The sequence below is a fragment of the Mesoplodon mirus genome (assembly GCF_964341445.2).
Source record: "Mesoplodon mirus genome assembly, chromosome: 2".
Taxonomy (NCBI): domain Eukaryota; kingdom Metazoa; phylum Chordata; class Mammalia; order Artiodactyla; family Ziphiidae; genus Mesoplodon; species Mesoplodon mirus.
The window spans coordinates 62,802,965-62,826,908 of record NC_138977.1 but is presented as its reverse complement, the minus strand read 5'-3'; the positions used below and the strand labels follow the sequence as shown (position 1 = coordinate 62,826,908).

Genomic DNA, 23,944 nt, shown 5'->3' with positions numbered 1-23,944 from the left:
GTACTTCCCATCTCAGAACTCCACTTTCTATCTCCCTATGCACTACCTAAACGTGATTTTTACAATTCTGGGAAGAGGCTCTAAGAAGCCCTTTTTGTGAAAAAGCTAACACAGATCCTGTTAGTTATGATAGAACCCATCAATTCAACGCAGATCAGAAATTACAGAAAAGGCAAACTTTTAGTAAAGGCAAGAGAATCAGATGGAAGAAACTTAGGGATATAGAACATAGGCACGTGCTCCTTGCAAGGAAATACACTGTAGGACTATGATTTCCCTTTTGATTTGTACACAAGTCACAAACAACAAATGCAACATGAGCCCAAGCACAATAATCTCAAAGATAAGTCTGCTCAAAAAAACAGAAGAGTCAAAAAAAATGAAATTAACGATTTGGGGGATAGCTGTTTTTTAGGTACATCACCTACAGGAACAAAACTCTTACATTTAGTACTTCATTTGATCTTCACAACCCTGATAGGTGAGTATTATCCCCTGTCTGGAAAAATCACAACACAGATTAAATGACTTGCTCAGTAGCTCACAGATAATTGTGATGGAGTAAAGACAAATAGTCAGGTATCCTGTCTCATGATCTCACTGTTTTTCTACCAGATCAGCTCCAGACAGAAGTCCTCTGGCTTCGTGGTCTCCAACAATGACTGAGCTTCAAACTAGCAAAATTTCAGTTTCTCATTCAAAATAAAAAATTATAATGACAATAATGCATCATACGATGCCTTATATGATATTAACTTATTGTGGTAACCATTTTGCAATATGTGCATTTATCAGGTCATTATGGCCACGTGTCAATAAAACCGGGAAAAATGCATCATAGTTATGTAGTGTTTAGCGATTTACAAAGCATTTGCATCCAAATAACCGATCTCCTGTGCAACCCAGAGACATCCTGAGGAGAAAAGGGGACAATATGCTTTGCCTGTAACTGAAAAGAAAACAGAGACTCACGCCTCCTGAAGGGCTGTGTCCAGATTAACAGCAGCAGCAATAGGACTCACACCTGAGATGGATCCAAAAGCAGTAGTGGAGGCCCAGCCGCCAGAGGCCCCCTTATTAAGAGCAGACAGAGTTTGTTCTATTTTTGTTCTTGTTTATCTTCCTAAAGGAACAGGACAAGTTAACCCAACCTAATTTTCTACAGACTTCTAAACTACTAGTATTTGATGTAAAGATTCACTGCCTACCGTTTCTATCTCCCCCGAAATATGATATGGTCAAATATAAGTCTGGGAAGAAAAACCAGCAACAACCTTGAAGGGGGGTGGGGGGAGAGCTGTCCCCCGTTCGTGGGCCTGGAAGACAATTTTGCTCTTTTCTGACATTTAGTTACCAATCTACACTCGTTCAGCAAGTAAAGATCTCAAGGACAACAATCAGTTGGAATTGTGGGAAACACAATGGAATTCAATACGATGTGAGAGCCAAGGAGGGAGGCTTCATGGTTGCGCAAAACTGCACTTAGACCTTGGCTCCCCCACGACCAGCTGTGTACACTGGGAGAAGTCCCTTAAACTCGGCACACTTTCATTTCCCAACTTTAAACTGTGAAGAACACCTAGCTTGCCATAAGGCCTTAAGAAGGTAATCAGAAGAAGCTGATGGATGAATGGTAGTTACTGCTACCTTTTAAGACTAGTATCATGCTTTTACACATCCACTGTAGCAAGTGAGGAATTCCAAGATTAGATAGCGCCTTCCAATAGCCAGGGACCTACCATGTGCACAACTGTGCCCTGGGCATCCCTGAATGAGAAGATGTTGACTCATCCTGGAAAAGCTTACATTCCATGGAGCGGCAGAGTTACTGCAAGGACCCCAGGGCATTCACAGAACCAGTAGTGTGCAAGTTCTCCCAGGGGAGAATGCACCCCAAATGCCAGCGCTGCACAAACACTGAGACGTGGAAAAGCGATAATAAATATAATTTCTGAAAGATGAAATTTCAAGCTTCGGTTCCTCCCCTTCTGAATGAGCTGCAGGGCCTTGCCGGGTGCTAAGCAGCCCCGCACTCGCACTCGTAGCGGCAGTCTAGAAGAACTCCATTAACTGTGACCCTTCTAACAGGGTAATTGTCACGTATGCATGTCAGGGCCGACACTCGGGCCCTGCTCAGCCGGGGAATGGGCTGCCCTCCACCAGCTGGAGGTGGCGTGTCCCCGCCACATGCCTCTCACTGCAGGGTGAAGGTCTGACGGGGAGAAGCCAAACCTCCCCGGAGTCCTGACTTGACTGGCCTCCCCCAAGACTCTGGCCTGACCAGCCTCCCTCCCCACCCAGCTTCTCCATCCCAGGACCACCTCCACGCTGCACAGCACAGGCGTCTGTGTCTGTGTGTAAGAGAAGGAACTTACCCTACTCTCCCATTCCTCTCCTCCTGGACTCCTACAAACTCCTGAGGGCACACAGATCAGGGTCTCCCCATCTCCACTCAGGACAAGCCTGGTCCCAAAGCCCCAACATTGTGCAAGCTATCTACCCAGCCCAGAAATCCTGAACCAGCGTGGCAAACTCTGCTCTCTTTTAGAGTGGCCCAAGCCCATCTTTCTCATGACGTTTCCTCTGAAGAAGTCCCCCTTCCTGAGACCTTCTGGGGCATAAGAACTGAGAGCATGACCCTGGCACTTAACTGAACTGTGTTGTCCTGTGGATACCCTGGGAGACCTGTCTGGGACCAACCCCAGGGCTCACCTGGGTCAAGTTAACTGCTCAGCCTGGCTGGCTGGGACCCTTCCTCTCCACGTGTGGCTCCCCAAAGCTGCTCTCTAACTCAGATCAAGCTTCCAGACAGTGGACGGAGTAACTATGCTTCCCAATACTCAGCCATATAAAGAAACAAAATTAAGTTATTTGTGGTGAGGTGGATGGACCTAGAGTCTGTCATACAGAGTGAAGTAAGTCAGAAGGAGAAAAATACCATATGCTAACACATATATATGGAATCTAAGAAAAAGATAATGTCATGAAGAACCTAGGGGTAAGATGGGAATAAAGACACAGACCTACTAGAGCATGGACTTTAGGATATGGGGAGGGGGAAGGGTAAGCTGGGACAAAGTGAGAGAGCGGCATGGACATATATACACTACCAAACGTAAGGTAGATAGCTAGTGGGAAGCAGCCGCATAGCACAGTGAGATCAGCTAGGTGGTTTGTGACCACCTAGAGGGGTGGGATAGGGAGGGTGGGAGGGAGGGAGATGCAAGAGGGAAGAGATATGGGGACATATGTACATGTATAACTGATTCACTTTGTTATAAAGCAGAAAGTAACACACCACTGTAAAGCAATTATACTCCAATAAAGATGTTTAAAAAAAAAAGGGAAAGAACCACAAAATTCTCAAAGTTGCTGGTAGATTTGGCTGTGGCCCTGTATTATTCTAATAATTTCACCTGAATTAGCCTTATCTCCACATTAAGTATACAAGCTTTTGCAAAGGGGTATATCACATCTCTAAGTTCCAGGTACTGGGGAACCTAGTATGCACTGAATATTTATGTATCTATAATGAACAGGAAGTGACTTCCCAAGAACAATGATCCAAGTCCTCAGCCCTTGCGGACATCTCCAGACAGCTCTGGGGAACCCTGCTATCCTAAGCAGTCCCCACCTCCACTCAGTTGCACGATAATCTAGGTCATGGCCATATGAGGTGGTTTCTCAAAGACCTTGGAAACCACCTGGCCCTAAAGTGCATCCATGGAGGGTGCACATGGTTGTACACGGCAGCTAGAAAGCCCACTGCAACCCTGCCGGCATTCTCCAAAACATGTCATCCCAGGCCTGACTTCCACCCACCAGCTAAAGAGGAAGAAGATAAGAAAAACCTTCAACTCTTATGGTTAAATTTACCCCTACAGTCATTCTTCCGGGGTTTCACATCACGGGCTGGAACAAATGCAGTGTTCCTCAGAGGCAGGACACTGGACAGAACTGACCTCCGGGAGTTACTGGCAGCCTCCGTTCTATACCCCAGGTCAGGCTGATTTTGCCCACCAGAGCCCAGCCTCCAAGAACAGAATTCAGGGTACTGGTTTGCTACATCCAATTATACAACTGGAAGGCTGGTTATCCTTCTGTGATTTTAGTCCAGCTCAGGCGTCTGAGGAAGAATTCACAAGAGCCAGCCAGGACAGACCCATGATTCAACTGTCAGCACAGATGAAGACAGCCTGCCCTCTCAGGCTCACCCACCGGGTCCTGATCACCCACTGCTCTTGGGAGGTTTCGAATCCTGAGGAGGTGAGCTACCACAGTGATGAACTTAGAAAGGACAGGGAATTCATTCTGAAAAATAAGTCCCTGAAATAAAATGCACACTCCACCAGGCAATTCCAATGCACCCCCAAGACTGATGGGCAAGTGGGTGAGTGCCTCTCATCCAGCTTTTCAGAAGGTGGACGGACAAAGGCTCTGAGCAAACTCCACGCCCTCTCGCTTCCTGCTCCACCAACTCAACAAAAATGCATTTTAGTAGATGCAATCATCAGAGCTGCTGCTGAACAAATATAAAAAGTAATCAGAATTTGAGGAACAAAGCACCTCAAAACTCACATATTTAAACAGCTATATGGGTGTCTGTCTCAGTGAAACAGAAGAGAGTCTTGGGAAAAATGGAGCCTTTGCAAACAGCATTCTATTTTCTGTCTGAAAAGAATTCATCTAAATTATGCCCCGTGCTGTTATTTCTTTAGTAGTACGAGGGCAAAAATCAAGCTAGCTCCAATTAGGGTGACTTTAATTGTAAAATAATAAAAATGAAAAGAGGCTTCCTTTGCCATCATCCTATGTTCTCACCGACTGACATCTGCTGTACATCTGAGCGCCGTTCAGGAGAACAGACAGGGTATAAAAACCAGCAGGTGAGTAGAGACTACAGACGGCAGCAATACTACAAATGCCACATTTTGACAGTGGTCAACAGCAAAAAGGTTTTTCTTCACACATTTTCTCTTGCCCCACGCCCCTCACTGCCTCTCACAAGTGCTCACAGCTCTCTCTGGAGGTATACGATACCTGGAATTTATCTATTTTTGGAAAACAAAGCTACACACAGAAATCATGGATTCCTCTTTGACCCGTAACAAACTAAATCAGGCTTGAGTTCCAAGCATCATTCCCCACCCCGCCTCCAATTATGAAAGTCTTTTCTGCTCAGAAGGTCCATGCATTTACTAAAATAATTTGAGACTTCATCAGAAAGGCCATTATGCCTGCAAACTTTAAATAATTTAAATGATTCCTTGTATATAAATATTTCATATCAGAAATTGATTTCCAAATGCAGCACACATGAAGAATGACCACGCTAAGCAGTGGCTGAGTACATCCTGGTGTTCCGAAAGACAGGCAGTATCTTACTGCAACAGAGAGACTGAATTCCACACGAGGTTATGCACGGTTATAGGTACCACCTATGTACAAATAAAACTGCAGCCTCTGACTCCCGCTCCTATCAGACTAGGAACTTATCCAGTGGAATCTTCAAGAAAAGCCAAGTAAAAGGCTTTGAAACAAATTTTTAATTTGTTAAACTGCTTCATTTTCAGGGGATTAACTGGGGCTTTGATAAGGTTAGAACTGATGCTGAATACTTTAACTGCCATGTCCTGAAAGCACTCAATTTTAACCTTGGGTGAGACCAAGGTAAGATTTTAAGCTCTCCAACCTTTAAAAAGCTCTGGCCACTAGCCCCATCCTGTGTCAATAGGCAGAGGGAAAAAAAATCCTGTTTCTAAAAGTTGTAAGAAAAAGAACAAACGGGGTTGAGATGCGACCCCAAGCCTGAAAACATGCACAGGTTTTCTCTGAGCGGCATGAGCAGCAGTCAGGTTAAAAGCGGCGAACAAAGAACAGAGATGCACCATCAACACCACTAACCAGGGCTCCAGGCAACACAGAATAAACCAGCTCGAAACACCTGGGCACTGAGACCCCACAGCAACTTTCCAGGCAGCCTCAGGAGTGCGACAGCCCAGGAGCCTGGGCAGCCTCGAAGTGTGGCAAAGAGAGGGTGGGTCCTCGCTGCAGCCCCTCCCTTGCCCTCTGTAGCAATTCTGGCCGCTCCTTTCCTCTGTCTCTTCCCAGAGCACCCAGGGAAGAAGGCGTAACAAGATCAAGTGGGGCGGAACCAAGTAAAATATGTCCACTTCTCACCCCAAGCCAGCGGCACATATAACCCCCAAATGTACCATCCAGGAAAGCACCTCCTAGCTGATGGAGACAATCTGTCTCTCTCTATCAAACTTTCTTTTACCAGGACAATAGCCGAGAAGACAACATAACTCCTCAAGCCTTAGCAAAAGCTAAATCCTGTCTTCCTTTGGCTGTAGCATTCAGCTTGATGTAGTAAAATTAACAAAATGTTCCCTTGACATTTAAATTCTTTTTCTTTCCTTTTTTCCTCCTTGTAAGCAGAGTGGGGGGTGATGCGTAATAATATGTCAAAGACAAAGCAACTTCAAAACAAAATCAGTTACTTGTAAACAATCCTCGTGGGGATGTTTTGCCCCTCCCCTCCCCCTCCCCAAGAAAAACAGCCCTGCCAGTTGTATTAGAAAGCGAAGTAAAGATAAATCAATTAGCTTGCTAATTTCCCCCCTCTCATTTATTTAGCTCTGCACTGTATTTGTCGTAATTGACTGCAATTATGTTAATTACTAACTCCAGTATAATTACTATATTTATTGTCATTGAGCAGGCGATGTACCCACAGCAAAACTGGCATTTGTCGGGCATCAAGAAAGCAAACTGTCGAGAGGTGATTCTCAGCAAACTGGCGGATGTGGCTTTGGCAAATGAAAGGGCAAAAGAGATTTCATGCAATGTTAGTTTGAAAGCACCGGTTCATTAAGGATATTAATTTTCTGATAACTACACATTTAAGCGTGACACACTCGTGCCGTATCTACAGGATTTCGCAATTATTAATGCGTGACAGTTTCAAATGCTAAGTGAATCAATTAAACAGCAGCATTCACAATTTGAGAAGAGATAACTGCTTCATAACTACCTAAGACTACAATTTTCACATGACAAAAAAGAGCCATTGAGGCGCCTTCAAAACCTGACAGGTCAAGAAAGAAGTTTGAAACAAAAGCACCTTACAACCATCATCTCTCCTCTTTACTTGTCAGATCGACTTTGCTAGTATCTCCCCAGAAACGGCATCACATGCCAGCTGCCACAAGGTGATTTTTCATGTCTTGTCAAAGAAATCTTTTATTCTATTTGCTCTGCATTAACATGTTACATTTATTGATCAAGGGCCTGTTCCGCAGCCACAGCAGGGCACTGAGCTCTCCATGCCTACAGGGCTTTGATGTCCCGGTGACATTCGAGCCCGAATAATGCACATACTAAATGGATTTAATGCAGAAATGTGTTTGGGTCTGACAGTTACATTAATAATAGCCCCTCACACTGATAAATATGCAATTGCTACTATTAAGAGTTACCCAATTATGGGGAAAATATTTCTCTACCTTATAAATAAATCCATCAGGGAAAAAAAAAAGTTTTAACAATGGTGCATTTTTTAAAAACATTTCTCCAGCTGCAGAAACTAGGCGGTATGGGGGTTAACACCCCCTCTCCCACCCTCCTCTCCTATTGTTTTTAGTAAGTCTTGCTTTATCTCAAAAATGGTTCTGGGATTTTTTTTAAAAGAAAAAAGCTCTTTTGTCGGTCTTCCCTGCTATACCCGTCTCTTATTTCTTCAGAACCAGAGAAAAAGCAGACACCCAAGAGACTGAAAAATTGGGTTCTGTATAAACTCAGAGAGGAGCTTAGGAGAGGTGGTGCAAAGGTGGGGGGCACGTAGCTGATCCCCATAATGATGGGTCTGGAGGAGGGGGTGTCTTTTTTTCTTTAAACTCTAAAAGGAAACCTGAGCATGTGTGCGTATGTCTCCTCCTCATTTAAAATCCTAAGTGACCTTGTGCTGTGGCAGTGATGAGGGTGTGAGTGCAAAGGGGAAGAGAAAGCAGCTGGGACAGGAGAGAGCTTTTACTAGGAAACTCTCGGCCAGGGAGAATTCGTGGTTACTACATCCCTGCAATTAAACACAGACACCCAGCAAAATGCACAATCACTCCCCTTTCATCATAAAGGGGCAGGGAACAGCTGAAATCACCAGCACAGCAGTCCCCAAGGAGACAAGAGGAAAGAGGCTTTTCACATGGTGGATGTGTGCATGCTAGTGAGTACATGTCCAAGTATAGACACAGACATGGACACACACACACTCTTCTTTTCCCTCCAGAATCAAAAGTCATGCATGAAGTCATCCATCTGAAGGTTCCCCACCCTGAGGCTGGGACAGTAGAGCCATGGCAAATGCTGAGCCATTTCTTGCCCTGACAGTAACCATCTGAGCCATGCCTCATAACCCAGAGGGGGCAATAAAAGCAGAGGAGGAGGTCTCTGGGAACCCCCAACTTCCAGCTGGCCCAGGCCTCACAAGGTCACCAAACTTTGCAAATCAGGAAGGTGTGGGAGAAAACTGGAGAGAGAAGGAAATGCAACAGGGACACCCCTGAGGCTTCTACCGTCTCCAACCTGGAGCTGCAGGATCCACTCTGACCCAGCTTCCGTGAATTCCACAGGCTGCTCGTGATTTTATATAACGAACTCCCCTGCCCCCAAGGAAACATAGGCTTGGAAATGACCGCCCATCTTCTTGCACAAAGAAAGCAATGATTTATACCACGAGAAGCAGTCTAGAGTATCTGCAAATCTGAAGTCAAACCACCAGGGCCATTTAATCCCAGCATTTAACCATCATTGTGATCTGGGGGAGATTTCTACCCCTACCTGGGCCTCAGTGGCTACATCGTAAAATACTATTGGGAGGACTGAATGAGCTAACACCTGGTAGGTGTTCTGCCCAGCCTTGGCATGTAGAAAGTGCTCTATAATATGGTTCATGTATTAATAAGGAAAAAAAACATGATGTCTAATGTCACTTGTTTGACCCCTTGTCCCTGGGCTCCTTTGCAGGGCCGAGCAAGTCACCTCTGGGTACTCACATCTGCAAGGCTGCTTTACTTCATGAGAGAGCCATTCCCAAGCTCTCTCCTACAGGACTCAGAGGTCTTCCTCAGGGTGCAGCTGGAGTAGGGGAGGGAGGGTTCTTTGGTCTAAAGCTGTCCCATGCCCTACAAGACATTTAGCACCCCAGGCCTCACCCACTAAATGCTAGTCGAGTCCCCACCGCCATCACTGTGATAGAACTTCATGGTTTAGAAGACAGAAGGCCAGTGAGTAGAGAGTCTGAACGGGTGAAACTCGCCTGTCTCTCCCCCTGTTCCCGAAAATCACCCCGGCTTCCAACAGCCACCCTGACAACAGAGAGCATCACCACCACATGCGCAATGACCTCAGAGCAGAGAGCAGGGCAGGGGGAGAGGGTAGAGCGGGGGGACCAAGTTCCAAACAGCTCAGAGCGAGAAACTTTACCAAAAAAAGGAAAAGTAAACCGAAGGCTCTGAAGGACTTAAACGGGTGAGATGAGAAATAAAAGGCGTTAGTAAACAAGTGTACGAATTTCTCATCCTGCAGGCAACACTGTAGGAAATATGGAGACAAGGTTTATGAAAGTCCTTTCTAAACCACACTGCGAGCCATAGGGAACATCACCATCTATGAGAAAGCTGAACCTCAGGAAAGCCCCAGAGTCTCTCAGTCAACTCGCTCCAAAGGCCCACCACTTCCCCAGCTCAGTCTTATACTCTGTGGCTCAATACCCTATCTTCTGGCCAAAGGGTAGAAATCCATGAAGTCAGGACATTCTTGGGGAAGGGAGGCAGCAAAGTACCATATAAACCTCACTCGCAGTGGCTTCCTACCTGCTCCCTTGGGTCATCTTCCCTCCCTCCCTTCCTGTTTTCCTCTAAACTGTTTTTGGTGGTTCTACAGTCACAAAGGTCACTCTAGAAAGGTTCATAAGTCAAGGAAATCAAAGTCTTGCTATCGAGACATCAAATATTACCTGCCAGGTCATTTTCCACTTCACCTTTTGACTGTATGTTCTGCTGGTAGCCAGAGACACTAGAATGGCCAATAACATTCTTGGAACAAAAAAGGTGCTTTTCATAGCATTGCCCAGATCAGACAGAACACTGCTTCCAACGTACGTAGACCCTCACCTCCTTGAATCACTCAGGGCTTATCAAGGCCCTAGAACTATTGTGAAAATTCACTAACAGTTTCTCTTCCTAAAGCCTATCTTTCCCATCGTCATCTCTTCCTCTCAAGTCTCACCAACATGATGAGCTCTGTTGCCAACCCAACCCCAATATCAGTGAGCTCCCCAAGTAAGACCACTACATATGGGTTTTGAAAACAAGTATGAACAAGGCCCCTGACTGCAAAGAAACAGCTTGATGAAGACCCAACACCAACAGAACATGCCCTTCGAGCTGTTCTCCTAAGAGTCTAGGTGGGGAGTTCTCTCCCTTACTCATTCCTACCGTGATATGAACAAAGGAACGCTCTCAGTTGGGAAGGATGAAAAATGTGAGCAAGATGAGTGGGCTTTAGCCTATGCAATGTCAGACAGTTGGAAAACTAAGGTATTTGTACCAGTTAGAATGGGCTAGGTTACACTGCATTAAATAACCTCACGTCTTGTAACACAAATTTCTCATTTACAATCTATATCCAACATAGGTCAGCAAGGGGTTCCGGTCATTTACGGTCAGAACCCAAGACTGATGATCACAGCAGGCAGAAGAGAAAGTGGCAAATTATGCACTGGCTCTTAAAGTTTCTGCCACTGGTTATACCAAAGGGTGCAAAGATGTGCAAACATACCATATGCTTAAAGAGGAAATCTTGAATGTTTGTGAGGAACCCCAATGACTACCAGAGAGTGAAATGGCCCTATGGAGGGCCCCTAAGAGTTGGCTTTTAGCCTCACTAGCGCCATGTTTAAGGACTAACCATAGCTCTGCTTACTCAAGACCTATTATGTGCCAGGTAATTTGTTAGGCACTTTACACACAGTTACACACTCAACATTTTTGTAATTAGCCCAAGGCCAGTTAAACAACTGGTGAGTGACAGTCCTAAGATTTCAAGCCAGGGTGGTCTAGCCCCAAAGCCTTGGCTCCTTTCATTACACTGCCCATTTTCCCAACTGAGCAGCAAGCTAACAGGCCCAGTTTTGTCCAGCAGTTAGTAACAGGCATAGACATGGTGGTATGTCCGTCCTCGAAGATTTGACAGTGTACCAGTTGTCCACCTCACTGCCTGGCAGGGAGGGCAGAGCCACCCTTTCTCTACTGGAGCTGCCCAAACTCCCCAGCCCATCACTGTCATCCTGGACAAAGCCAGAGAAGCAGCAACCTCCCACCTAGGAAAGTTTCTCCTAAGCAAGTCTCCCATCCAGTACATTTATCAGGGTGATGCGAAGTAAGATACAACTGCCAATGATTTTTAAAATGTAGGCTTCCTGTTGCCATAGATCAATTAAGCCCTCTCAATTTTATTGCCAGATTGACACAGATGTGCTTACCACCGTGTGCCATGGGAGCTCTGCTCTGCCCACTGTGTTCACAAGCTCAGCAGGCAACCCACCCAACCCTCACAAGGCCCTTGGGGGAGAGAAACGGGCCACCAGGAGAACACTGCCCTTTCCCAGTCAGGGGAGAAGGAAAATGAAAGCTGGAACAACCCATTACCGAGATCTCTTTGCCTCGGTCAAGGAACCAGAGGACTCTCTGTACTGATCACAGAAGTAAAGTAAAATATGAAAACCTCAAAAACGAGTTCAAGTAAGAGTTTGGGACAATGGATATTCAAATACTCCTGGTAGCAGAAATGGGTATAACCTCTCTTTAAGGCAATCTGCCATCTGTATCAAGGCCCTCTGACAATTCCATTTCCAGGAATTTGCCCCAAACAACTAATGAAAGACATTCATCAATGAGTATTACAAGGCAATTTATAATAGAGATATTTATAACAGTAAAAATCTGGAAACAATCTAAATGTCCAACATTAAGAAATAAGAAACCATTAAAAACTGTAATGCAGTATTTATTGAGATGGGAATATGCTTCCAACACAATGTAAGCAACAGCGTCATTTAAAAAATATTTGGCATTATGAAAGACTCCAAGACAATAAAATGTTAACAATGGTGATTCCTGGGTGGTAAGATTATCAGTGAAAGCTTGAGAGAAAGAGGGTTTCTGTCATACCTTTCTGTGTTTTTCAAGATTTCTAAATTGATCATTGTTGGTTTCATTATTTACAAGACTGTCTTCAAAAAATAAAATCTAAAGTACAATGTCATGCAGATGTAAACACTGGATTCATGATCATTAATGCATCTAAGTTTACAGGACAAAACTTCACTCCTCTTGGCTGTTACCTAATATGCCCATTAAAGGGGGGATGGCAGGACCCTACACCTGAGAATCATGTCCAGAGAGCTGGTCCCAGTTCAGTCACTGCAGTTCACCTGGTTTTCATCATAACAGGAAGAATGAGGTCTGGGCTGAGAGAGCAGGTAAGGAATGTTTGAGTCTTTTAAGGGAGCCAGAAATTTTTTTTTTTTTTTTTTTTTTTTGCGGTACACGGGCCTCTCACTGTTGTGGCCTCTCCAGTTGCGGAGCACAGGCTCTGGACACGGAGGCTCAGCGGCCATGGCTCACAGGCCCAGCCGCTCTGCGGCATGTGGGATCTTCCCGGACCGGGGCACGAACCCATGTCCCCTGCACTGGCAGGCGGACTCCCAACCGCTGCGCCACCAGGGAAGCCCAGGAGCCAGAAATTTTATTTGGACCTTTGTCTTGCTTCCCTTTCCAACCCAACAGAGAACATACTGGCCAGGGACTTTAATTCCCTCCAGGACAGAGTCATAGAAGCAAGACAGTCTCAATTTCCACGACTTTCTGCATAGTCTACTACTGGACAACCCAACTGAGGTAGAGATGGAGTCACCACAGTTAACGCAGGAGACAAGACCCTAAGGTGTAACAGAAAGAAAAAAATAAAATTTCAGAGCTTATAAACCCATAACCACACTCCCCTCCAGCATGAACAGGTGGCCATAGAGACAATCAGCAGAAACATCACTTTCATGAATGAAATTAACAACGATGATAGGTTATGAATTAATAGACAACAGAGAAGGATGACCCTATCACAAGTGGTTAACTGAAGCCTGGTGCCTCCATTTTAACTAACATCTTGGCAAGAAGTAATATAAATCTGGCCACATGAGAAATTCTCATGTGAGTATATGCATGGAATATCTCTGGAGGATGACAAAAATCAACTACCAGTAGTTAGCAGTGCAGATGGGAACCAGGAGGCAAAAGGACTTACGTGTAAAGGAGACTTTCTTTTCACTGGTTGCATGTTAGTTCCTCCTAAAGACTGTGCCATGTGAACGTATTAAATATTTTGAAATGAATAAATAGAACTCCTTGCCTAAAAACAAGCTGTACTCTAAAGCACAAACAGACTGCAGCTGATTTTGTGATTTATGAGATTAGCAAAATTTGTATTAGTGGCTCTCATCCATTTAAGGCAATACCCGGATATGACTCTTTGGATGAGAAAAGGAAGCCTGCAGAGATACTCTATAAAAAGGAGGGGGGTAATTTTTCTGAATATAACAGAGTAAGAAGAATTTTGTGTTTCTGAGGGCAGCTCTGGAAAGAAAATAAGTGACGTTGGAAAGCAGAGAAAGTGGCTGGGAAAGAGGGGCACCTGGTCACATGCAGGAGGCCTGATCCTAATGAGAGGAATCTCCAGGGAGAAGGTCTCTAGGGCAAGGGGGTACCCAGAAGATTTCCAGGAACAATGCTACCCCAATGTGTCTCCTGCTGCGTCCAACAATTACCACCCTATCGCCCCCAACCCACTTTGAACTGGCATAATACACAGTAACATTGTGTTGGGCTTCAGAGAGATGAAGGGGGTGTCCCAAGTGGGGCCAGACAGGCTGCCAAGAGGGAGAACAGCAGATAGAGCAGAGAGGGTTAGAACAGGGAGCTATGGTGAATCCAGGTGGAGAGCAAATACAGGGTGATATGCTCCCCCAAATTCCATGGAAATAGTAAGGCAGGGCTGGGAAGAAACCTTCTACAGAAGATGGGATGGGGATTCACAGTATTTCCTTTGGGTATGATGATCCCTGCGGCCTGGTGGGCTAGTGACATCTGTCACATTCCTGTCTATTTGGAAGGTAAGTTTATTATCTTCCTCTTCCCTTCTCCTCCTTCTCTCCTCTCCCCCATTTTTTTTAAAGAGAAATTTGTTAAGCATCTAGGTCGTCTTTGAATATCTATGCAACTGAAGGTAGAGACCAGGGCCCGAGTAAGCTTGCATCTTCCTCTGACACTCAAGATAAATAGTGCCACCTCCCTTCGCCCCTGAGTTAGGTTAATAAGACCATCAAAGATGAGCCAATCCCAACATAACCATGTCAAGCCAGGGTTACTTTTCTCCACTGTGGTCTGTAACACCTTCTGACTTTATAAGTCCTAATATAAACCCTTCCATTAGACTTCATCCCTGCCCCAACCCAGCTATAATCCACACACTGACCACAACAGGGGTAAGAACAGGTTCCTGACCAGAAGGGATCACTCCTCAAACTCAACACTTACAGAAATCTGTCTCCTCAACAGCAACAAAAATTAATAAAAATCTTAACTCCTCTCCCTCTGAATTTATTCCACCGACCTCCTTCTCACAAAATGTTCCTGCCTCCAGGACCCGTCATTTCCTGTGATAAATGCTTTTAGATCCAGCCCCTCAGAGCCAAGAGACCCTTCTCACCACCAAGCTCGCTCGGCACACACACACCTCCCAGGATTCCAGCCCCTTCTTTGCCAAAGAGAGGCAGGGCCCGGAGCATGACAAAGACGGCTGTTTCCTCAGAGCTGGCAGCCCAGTCCCATGACCTGTGACTGCTGACATGCGCTCCCTCACAGGGCCCAGCCTCCTGAAACCCACGTCCGGGCTCCCAGTAGCAAAGCAGCCACCGTCTGAGCCACAGAGCCCCAAGCCCCTGGAGGCCGGTCACATGGGAAGAACTCCTTCCGATGCCCCAAGGAACCCTTTGCCTGAGTCTGTCCTGGGGAGCTACTTAAGGGGCGCCCGTGTCTCAGGCGCTGTCCAGTCCAGGTTGTGTATTCTGTCCCCAATTTGGGTAGGGACCAAAAACCATCCTTTGTTTCTTTAGAGTCAGCGTTCATTTGGCATCCTCTCATCACTCTATTACTTTGCAACTTTTCAGTTTCCACATCTCTCCAGAAGCACACAAACCCCTTGGGAGTCAGGAAGAGAAAGCACACAGCGCCCACTCTCTTGCAACACAACTCCCTGGACGCCCCTGCCCTGGAGACCATGCATCTCAGCTGTGAGTTCCTGAGCACCAGCCCAAGAAGCTCTGCTGGCTTAGCTTCAAGTCCCCTCTACCCTCTGGTGCCTTAAAGCCCTGAATTTTGTCCATCTTCCCTGGAATCCGTAATTCCCAAGTGTCCCGACTCAGAAGACACTCCGCAGCATGGAAGCAGGAAAGTACAGAAGCCCTGGGGTGGGACTCCAGCTCCTCACTTCTCCTTCCACCTTGAGACAGTTTGTTCCCTTCCCAGGACAGCATGGCTCTCAAGGGGACACTTAGGAAAAACCTCTGTGTGGAAACACCTCGTTAGGAAAAGCCAACACCCAGATCCCTGCCCATTTGTCCCACTGATACCTGCTTTCCAAGAACCTCCTAGCTCCCTCCCCGAAGCCCCCAAGCCAGTCGAAATTCAAAATCTTTTAGGAAGAAATGAAACAACTGTCTGTTTTCTCCATTGGAATAATACAGATGATCACACTTACCTTCTCTGCCAAGTTTGGAACAGTTGTTCAAGTTTCCCTCCCACCTACCCCATGCCAACAGTGTTGGAATTACTTTGAAATACCATCTGGGAGAAATCATCATCGCAAATATTTAAAGTTCCAATTCATAAAAAGGCAAAGAAAAAAAAGCACACAAAAACACTCTACCTGGGATTTGGCAAATCTTTGGGCAATGGAGTTATCCAGGGAAGCGTTCCTCAGCACCCCCAAAGCACTTGCTGGTTCTACCTCACTTTCTCCCCAAGAGTATTCTAACTCGTCTGCACGGACATCAGTGAGAAAGGAAAAGGACAAAGTGACACTGACGGCCCTCTCGTGACACATGTGAGACCGAGGATGCTCACGCTCGCTGCTTTTTCATCGGCGCAAAGGGGGAAGCAGAGAACCATGTGAAGCATAGTCAAACCTTTAGGGTGCGGTTCCACAGGTCACACAGCCCAGTGCCCTATGCAGAGCTGGGATGTCTGACTTTTATCTGCAGGCCGTTACCAGGGGGACTGGGCCTCCCAGGCCTGGTCTGCGTCTTGTGAAGGTTACATACCTCAGAAGGTTAAAGCTCAGATCAAGCCTCTTTGCAAAATGTCCACAGTCCCTGCCGAGGTGCTCTGGAATCTCTCTGCAGTCCTGGCCTATGTAGGACACCTGGAAATTAAATGGAACAGAAACAACTGTGGCCAACGGAAATCACCCAGCTGCTCACAACCCTGCGTCACTGATCCGATGATTGCTTCCGCAACTTGAAACACACTCTTCGCACACGAGAAGCCCCACGTGTGGCTCTTTTCCTGATCAAATCAGCTTTGGGGGCTTCAGGGACTCTGCCAACAGCTCCCCTTTGCTGGTACACTTAGCATGATGGAGACTAATCCCAGCACAATGGAAACTGGACTGAAATTGGCCTGATTCAGATGTCCCCAAAAAAACCCAACGTCAGAGCACGCTGGTATAATCACAGCAATCAGCCTCTTGCTCAGGGGCCTTCCCAGCAGCTGCCCCTCTGGCTCTCCTGCTTCCCGTCCTCTGATCCCACCCTCCCCCAAATACCCTGTGATGCACATTATCTCATAAAAGACAGAGCAGATGCACTTACCAGCATTCAACCTGCAGGGTGCTGGAACAAATAGGGTTGGACAAGAAAACCTCCCCAGACCGCCAGTTCCATCCTATTTCCACCGTGTATAAAATGTCCTCCACACTCTGAACGAAGCTGACTCAAAGGTGACGGGGCAGCGATGGGTGGCCAAAGCTTCCAAGACCCTGTCCTCCAGGGATCCTTTGGCAATCAACCCCACTCTGCTTGCAGAGCTGTTCCCTCAGGCATTCTTTTACTTATTTTATTATTATTATTTTCATTATTATTATTTACCTAGAGTGCACCCAAACATTAAGAGGCTGAACTGAAATTTGATCCCGAAACTTCTGGCTGTGACAAGGTCAGAGGGCTTTCTCACTGTTCCAAGCACTGAGTTTTTGAAACTCACTTTTACAGATAGCACACTGCAGGAAGGACTGGCAACTAATTCCAAAAACAGTAAGACAAACCAGTGACCAGTTGGCCAGTGGGTCACAGTACATGACGCTTCCCCACTAAAGGACCCTACCTTCAATTGCTCGGCAGAAATTCGTGGCTGTAGCCTTGATCCTTTCCCCCTGCAAACCCTCATTCTTCTACACATACAGACAAGGATGTCTTGGAACGAGAGAGAGGTGTCCATGGGGGTGGGGAAGTTATGATTCCTAATTGAGAACAAGAATATGGTGGCCTTCTTGCATCCTCAGGTATTGGATTAAACTGTATGAATTACTAATATTTCGATCATTGTAGAACTACACAACAGTACTTTCATATGGCTCAATCTAATACAAGTCATGCTGCACCTTAGCACCCTCAATTTTTCAGGTCATCTCTCAACCCTGTCCTATCCAATGGGGGCCAATTGTTGACGATACAACATCGTGTATTCACTCTCCTTCAGTAACTTCATTCCTGGAGGAGACAAAGTGGGGATAAGGGACAGAAAAATAGCTGACTCCAATAAAATTATTTTGACTTAGGAAGATACAGGCTAGAAACTAAAGAGCTTTAAGTTCAATATGATAATCTCTCCCCTTTCTACACAAGACTCATCTTTCTTCAGAACTCCTTGTGTAACAAATTAAGTTCTGCTTCCAAGCAGAGATGGAAGTTATACATTAAGGAGAGACTGGAGAATCTAGGGATTTCCATCACTCAAATGTCCACTCCATTGGCAGCTTCTTCTGTATTATATGTTCACATTGGTCCCAAGGCCCAAGGTGCTCACCTGAAAACCCATCCCTTTCACCCAAAATGCACCACCATCTTGTACACATCAAAATCATTCAAGACCTCTGCTATATATGAAGCAGAGAGGCTGAGCTTTCAATGTAGGAACTGAGTTCTTTCCTCATAGGGTCATCAAGGGCTAAATTTAGTAGGGACTCAATCAAAACCCCTCATGTTTTATACAGGGAAACTAAGACTCCAGAGGCCTGCCCACTATAATACATCTTTCTTAATGATAGAGCCTGGACCACATCTTGCACCAGGAATAAGGACTTCCAACATGCAGGCCACGGAATTCTTAAATATCCACATGTGGATGTGGATTTTCTTCATCAACAAAATCCAGTGGTGCATCTATCATCAAGTATCGGCTTCAAAGTGAGTTTTCCTAGCTGAAAGGTCTAGAACTACCTCATGACACTGTGTGGAAGGCCCCAGAAGAGAGTCGGAGCCTGGGGAAAGAGGGATATTTGCTCCCCTTTTTCTTCTGTAGGATTCCACTTCAGAGCAAACAAACACCAAGGACAGCTATCATCATGAAGCATTTGGATCATTCACAACATGTCTAACAAGAATTCCATCAGCTTGTTTTATTCCATGGTCTTAACAGCGCAATATCCCAAGAGAACTAAACAAAGCACAACTTGCTCCTATTCCACAGAGATGAAGACCAAGTCTCCAAAATTTTGTAAGAAAACCAACTTGATAAGCCATCTGCATGCTTAGACCACCCTCATGGTAAACTGGAAGCTTTTTGAGATGTGAGTTAAGTCAACCATGTTGAAGGGTTCAAATTGGCTGGAAAAGGCTTAAAAGCAGCAAGCAGTCACTGCCAGGCACTGCAACCAACATTCATAACGAGGGGAGAAACTTATTTAAGAAGTGCTCCTGAGTGGAAGACATTACCTCTCAGGATGTCAGGAAACTTTCTGAAGCATGGGACCACCTAACATAAAACAGGAAGCCAGAAGAGCCAGATCAAAAACAGTTTGCATCTTCACCAAACAAGAGAAGGGATACAGAGCTTAATAGATCTTAAATGGCACAGAAGAGCCCATCCAAAATGAGAAGTCATTGCATTTAGTCAATTATCTTGATTTTGAGTGAACTGAAGAACAAAGTTTCGTACTTTTAGTTTGCCTACCTTATGTAATATGCACCCCAAGACTTCTACCCTGTGTGGAATTACAACAGAAAAGGACACCATTATCAGGGAAATGAAAACATATCAAGTTCAAGACCCTTACAGAGAGGAACACCAGACGGAAAAATAAGAAAGTCTTGGCGGGATACCCAGATGTACACACAGCCAGCTCCTCTGAGCAGAAGCTGCAGAAAATTACCAAACTGCATAACACTGAGGGTTTCTCTTTGCAGTTGGGATGGTCTGGCTCCTGATCTTTCCCGTAGTAGTCAGACTGAGAGATTATTTAGGATGCCTTTCCCCACCCAGGGGTGAGGGATTCTTAATTTTAAGTTCACAGTACTGGAAGCTCTGTGAGAGTAGAAACAGCTCTGGGCATGAGTTTGGGTCCCTGTGCTGCTACTTACTAGCTGTATTATCTTGGATGGGTCATAATCTCATGGAGTCTGTTCCTCTTCTATAAACTAGTTAAACACGAACCACCTCCAAAGGTGTTAAGAATAATGTAACTACTAACATTTATTAAAAGCTTACCACCTGGCTCTTAACTAGTCAACCCTGATTAAACAGCCCCATGAGTTACATATTACCCTATAATGAGGGTTAAAATTGAGGAATGAGATAAGTTAACATATTTGAAGTATACAGCCCTGTCCTGGGCACCTAGTGGCCACTGGGTAAATAGTTATTGAACCAGACCAATATCCCTGTGGCAGGGGTTTCTTATTCCAATGTCTCTCGGGTATGAGATTTCAGTACCCAAATTTCAAGTTTGCATTTATACCTGCAGTTGTATGAATGCCCCTACTTTAATTATCCTAAGCTAGTGGAAAAGGAAGATTGAGGCCTTCGTACTGAATATAAATGATGCGTTCAAGCCAAAAGAAGACCAAATGGAGTCAGATCCATGTTAAAAGATTTTACAGAGAAAAGTGAAGGGAGGACCACCTCATCCCCCAGCGTGTGGTGTTACAGGTCTGTGCAACTCCTCAAACCCAGGGTGATGGCCGTCAGCCTACAGCAGCACTGAAAGCAGTGACCGAGTTTCAGCAGAACATCATCCATTTCATTAAATTGTTTAATTTTATGGGTGTTATGGTTTTCATCTCTCTTTTTTTTTTTTTTTTTTTTTTGCGGTACACGGGCCTCTCACTGTTGTGGCCTCTCCCGCCGCGGAGCAAGGCTCCGGACGCGCAGGCTCAGCGGCCATGGCTCATGGGCCCAGCCGCTCCGCGGCATGTGGGATCCTCCCGGACCAGGGCACGAACCCGTATCCCCCACATCGACAGGCGGACTCTCAACCACTGCGCCACCAGGGAAGCCCGGTTTTCATCTTTACACTTAAGCCATCCCTTTATTTTGGGCTTATAAGTCTCTAAATATGAACCTAGAAAAAGTTCTATCTGGTTTTATGTTTGTATACTTAAGCAATATTGTAATAAAAACAGTAATACTGTGGACTCATGGCAAGTGAGGGTTTTCCCCCCTTTATAAGGATCCCAAGTTTGAGAAGTACCATGTGATACACATTCAAGGTGCTATACCTTATAATGGCTGCAAGGGGGAGAATGCTAAAAAAACCCTAACCCCAGGGCCACCACTCAGATGCACTGATCTAGGAGGTTTAGAATACGGGGCACTAATGACCCAACCTGCCTGCTCCACTCCTCCCCTGGCAGCTCCATCTGTTTAGAACTGTCCCCAAGGGCCGAAAATGCCTCACCCACAGGTCAGTGAACGCCCTTGGGCAGTTTGGGATGTGCTAAAATCAAGGGGTGCAAAAAAATAATCAAGTTTGGGAAACGGGAAGAGAAAGGGAAAGGGAGGCACAGGAAGGGGCAGCCCCACTGCCAAGTCTTCCAGGAAGCTGCAAGAAGCTACACCCAGAGAACCCTGGGTCTGAAATGCAGAGACCTAGATTCTGGTGGGTCAGGGACGCTGCTTGGGCAGAGGCCCTCTCCTCCAGCCCTTCCCTCAGCAGCCTTGTTAACTCCCAGAAAGCCCCTTTTCCCTGCCAGCTAAATAAGATGCATCATTTTAACCTCCTTCCCAGGCTGGTACCTCCCTGGTCTGCTCCCTTCTGAACTCTGAGAAGGGGAAACATTCCCTTAGCCCAAAAGTAACCTCAAAATCTAATTCTGCCTGACAATCCAAAGGGAGAGCCTCAACACCTCAGAACCATTTCTCTAGGGTGTGCAGGGAAAGGTGGGAAGGAGGAGGGCTAGCTTAATCAGAGTTTAAAAGGGACACCTGGCTTCTCCAGCAAGTAAGAGGCACCTGGCCCCCATAGTGGCTGAGTCCATCCCTCCAGCAATGACTAAACAACACCTAAGCCTTCACTACAGGGCTGACAGCAAGTAGAGCTGGGTGTCTATCACCTCGGGTTGAAACTGGAGTGTTGCCATTCCCCATGGATGCCTGTTAAAGAAATCAGGGCCGAAATAAAACTGGAGAACTGTAGCCTTCTACCCACCTATGATTAGAGGCCTACGGTCAGAAGCCGGAGCAAGTCTGCAGCAGAACCCCCCAACCCAGCGCCTGCAGGGATGCATCATGATTTTCACTGTTTTTCACAGATTCCTTCCTCCGTGGGGTGGGGCTGGGGGGGAACCCATAGCTACAATTTATATTCTACAACTGCATTGGTGTACAGACAAATATATTAAAACGTTTCCTTAACCAAGGTTCTGATTTTTCCTTCTGGTTATGAAAGAATTAAAACTTTTTTGTGGGCCCGGGAAAGTACCTGGGCTGTGCATACTACCCACTCGGCGTGATGGAGAGCTCCGCGGGCTGGCCCCTGGTCAGTGAGCGCTGGGGCTGGAGGGGTCCCGGGCGACCTAGGGGCCTTCCCCCCTCCTCCCACCCAGGAGGTGTGCCAGGCGCAAAACCGAGCCTGTGCCTGTGCTCACCAGACTCGGGTAGACCTGGGCATGGAGCCACTCCCCACCTGCCGACGCAGCCCCCTGCAGTGAGGCAGGGAGCCCCGTCTAACCCCGGGACGCCGCTCGCCCCAGGGCTCCCTCCCGCGACCGACTGTGCCGAGGCGGGGGCGGGGTGGCCCCAGCGGACTTACTTGAGCTCCACTGACCACAAGCCCAGCCATGGCGACAGGGCGGGCGCGCTGTACCGAGTGCGGAGCGCGGAGCAGAAGCGCGGCGGCGGCGGCGGGCAGCTCGCGCAGGCTGTTAGTTCCGCACTGGGTGGTCAGCTGACCCGGCGGAAGCCCGAGGCGCGGGCCGGGCGTCGGAACCTCGGCTCAGCTGTGCGCCCGCCGCACGCCCTGGGCCGGGCCTCGCACAGGTGAGCCTCGTTCAGCGCCCTGCGCGCCGCAACAAGTGCCCGCAGCGCCCGCGCCCGACTCACTGGCGAGACCGCCGGGCTTCCCCTGCCCCGCCCCCGGGCGCCCCAGGACCCTACGGCTCAGGAAGGGTCAGGGCAACAGGAATAGCGGCCCCCATCTCATGCCCAGAGCCCTGGCGCGTTGGTAGGGGCGCACTGGGGGATGGGGAAGCAGGGAGGTCTCCCATCACGGACTCCCCATCGCAGCCGTTAGCCAGGGGCGTGTGGAGAGCCAGGACTGTCCTCCATGTCACAATCCGGATTACATAACTGTCCTCAACTGCAGGAAGGAGGGGCATATTGGTGGGAACTCCTGTCCCCAACTTTGAGGGGAAGAGGGGAGTTGAGAGATTGAAAGGACACCTGATGGGGTGGGGTTTCCATTTGCATGGGGAGCAGGAGGGAATTGAATTTTTCTATAAATAAACCACTGGCTCAGCTAATAGCACCCCACTTGACAGGAATATGCCCTGGGAAGAAGAGCTGAATGATGTCCCCAAATTTCAGGCGTCCCTTATTCTCTCTTCTCACAGGGAAATGTTAAATGTGAGGCTGGAAGTCGTCCATGGGGTCAGCTCCCCACACACACCTTTGCCTCATTTGGAAGTGAGGGGTAGCCACTGCTGCCTCCTGTCTGGGTGAAGTTAGGCCCGGAATATGGGTAAATGGAAGCTCATGCCTGTTCTCAACTGAAAGGACCCTAATTTTCTCCGTATTTTTGCCTTCATACCTCCAGCACCAGGATACACAAAGCTATCACCAAAATCCAATTCAATGTCACATTATCAGCCGTCCCTTATTGCAGCTGAGAGGCAGCCCGGCCTTAACTAGCCTTTCCATCCTGCTCCCTTCATAGCAATGGGTATAGGCACCATTCAAATAGAGAAGGGAAAACTGGGTCCTCACGCACCAGACTCCGGGTCTCACAGGCATTCCAGGTGCCTCAACTCAGTAGGCCTATTGATGATTGTAGCTCCCCATTTCCATCAAAGGGGGTGTTCACAGGACTTTTCATTGGTCCCTGTGTCTAAACAGCACTTAGAAGGCCCTGGTTGTGCAGCTGACGGTGATGATTACGATAATGGTTCAGCGTTTTGTGGCCATCATGGTTACCTCTCAGGCCTGGTGCCAACGCACTGTAACGTGAGCCTGTATTGTCATCATTCTGATGAGTGCGGTTGACCTCTGAGGGTTGACCCGCCTGCCCTTCTCTCTGCTGGGAGGAGCGACACAGCAAAGTGGAGCTGTAAGAACACAGA

General features: G+C 46.9%; 1 protein-coding gene across 1 annotated transcript in view; it reads right to left on the bottom strand.

Moving 5' to 3' along the window:
• The window catches only part of LRMDA (leucine rich melanocyte differentiation associated), a 1,104,570-nt gene extending 1,082,085 nt beyond the window's left edge, over positions 1-22,485 (bottom strand). Inside the window, exons 1-2 of the mRNA XM_082639797.1 lie at positions 22,420-22,485; positions 16,436-16,536 (exon numbers count right to left, since the gene is read on the bottom strand). Of these exons, the coding sequence (XP_082495923.1) occupies positions 16,436-16,536; positions 22,420-22,449 (131 nt within the window). The 5' untranslated portion in view covers positions 22,450-22,485. The remainder of the gene's footprint in view (positions 1-16,435; positions 16,537-22,419) is intronic.
• Between the last annotated feature and the right edge of the window lie 1,459 nt (positions 22,486-23,944).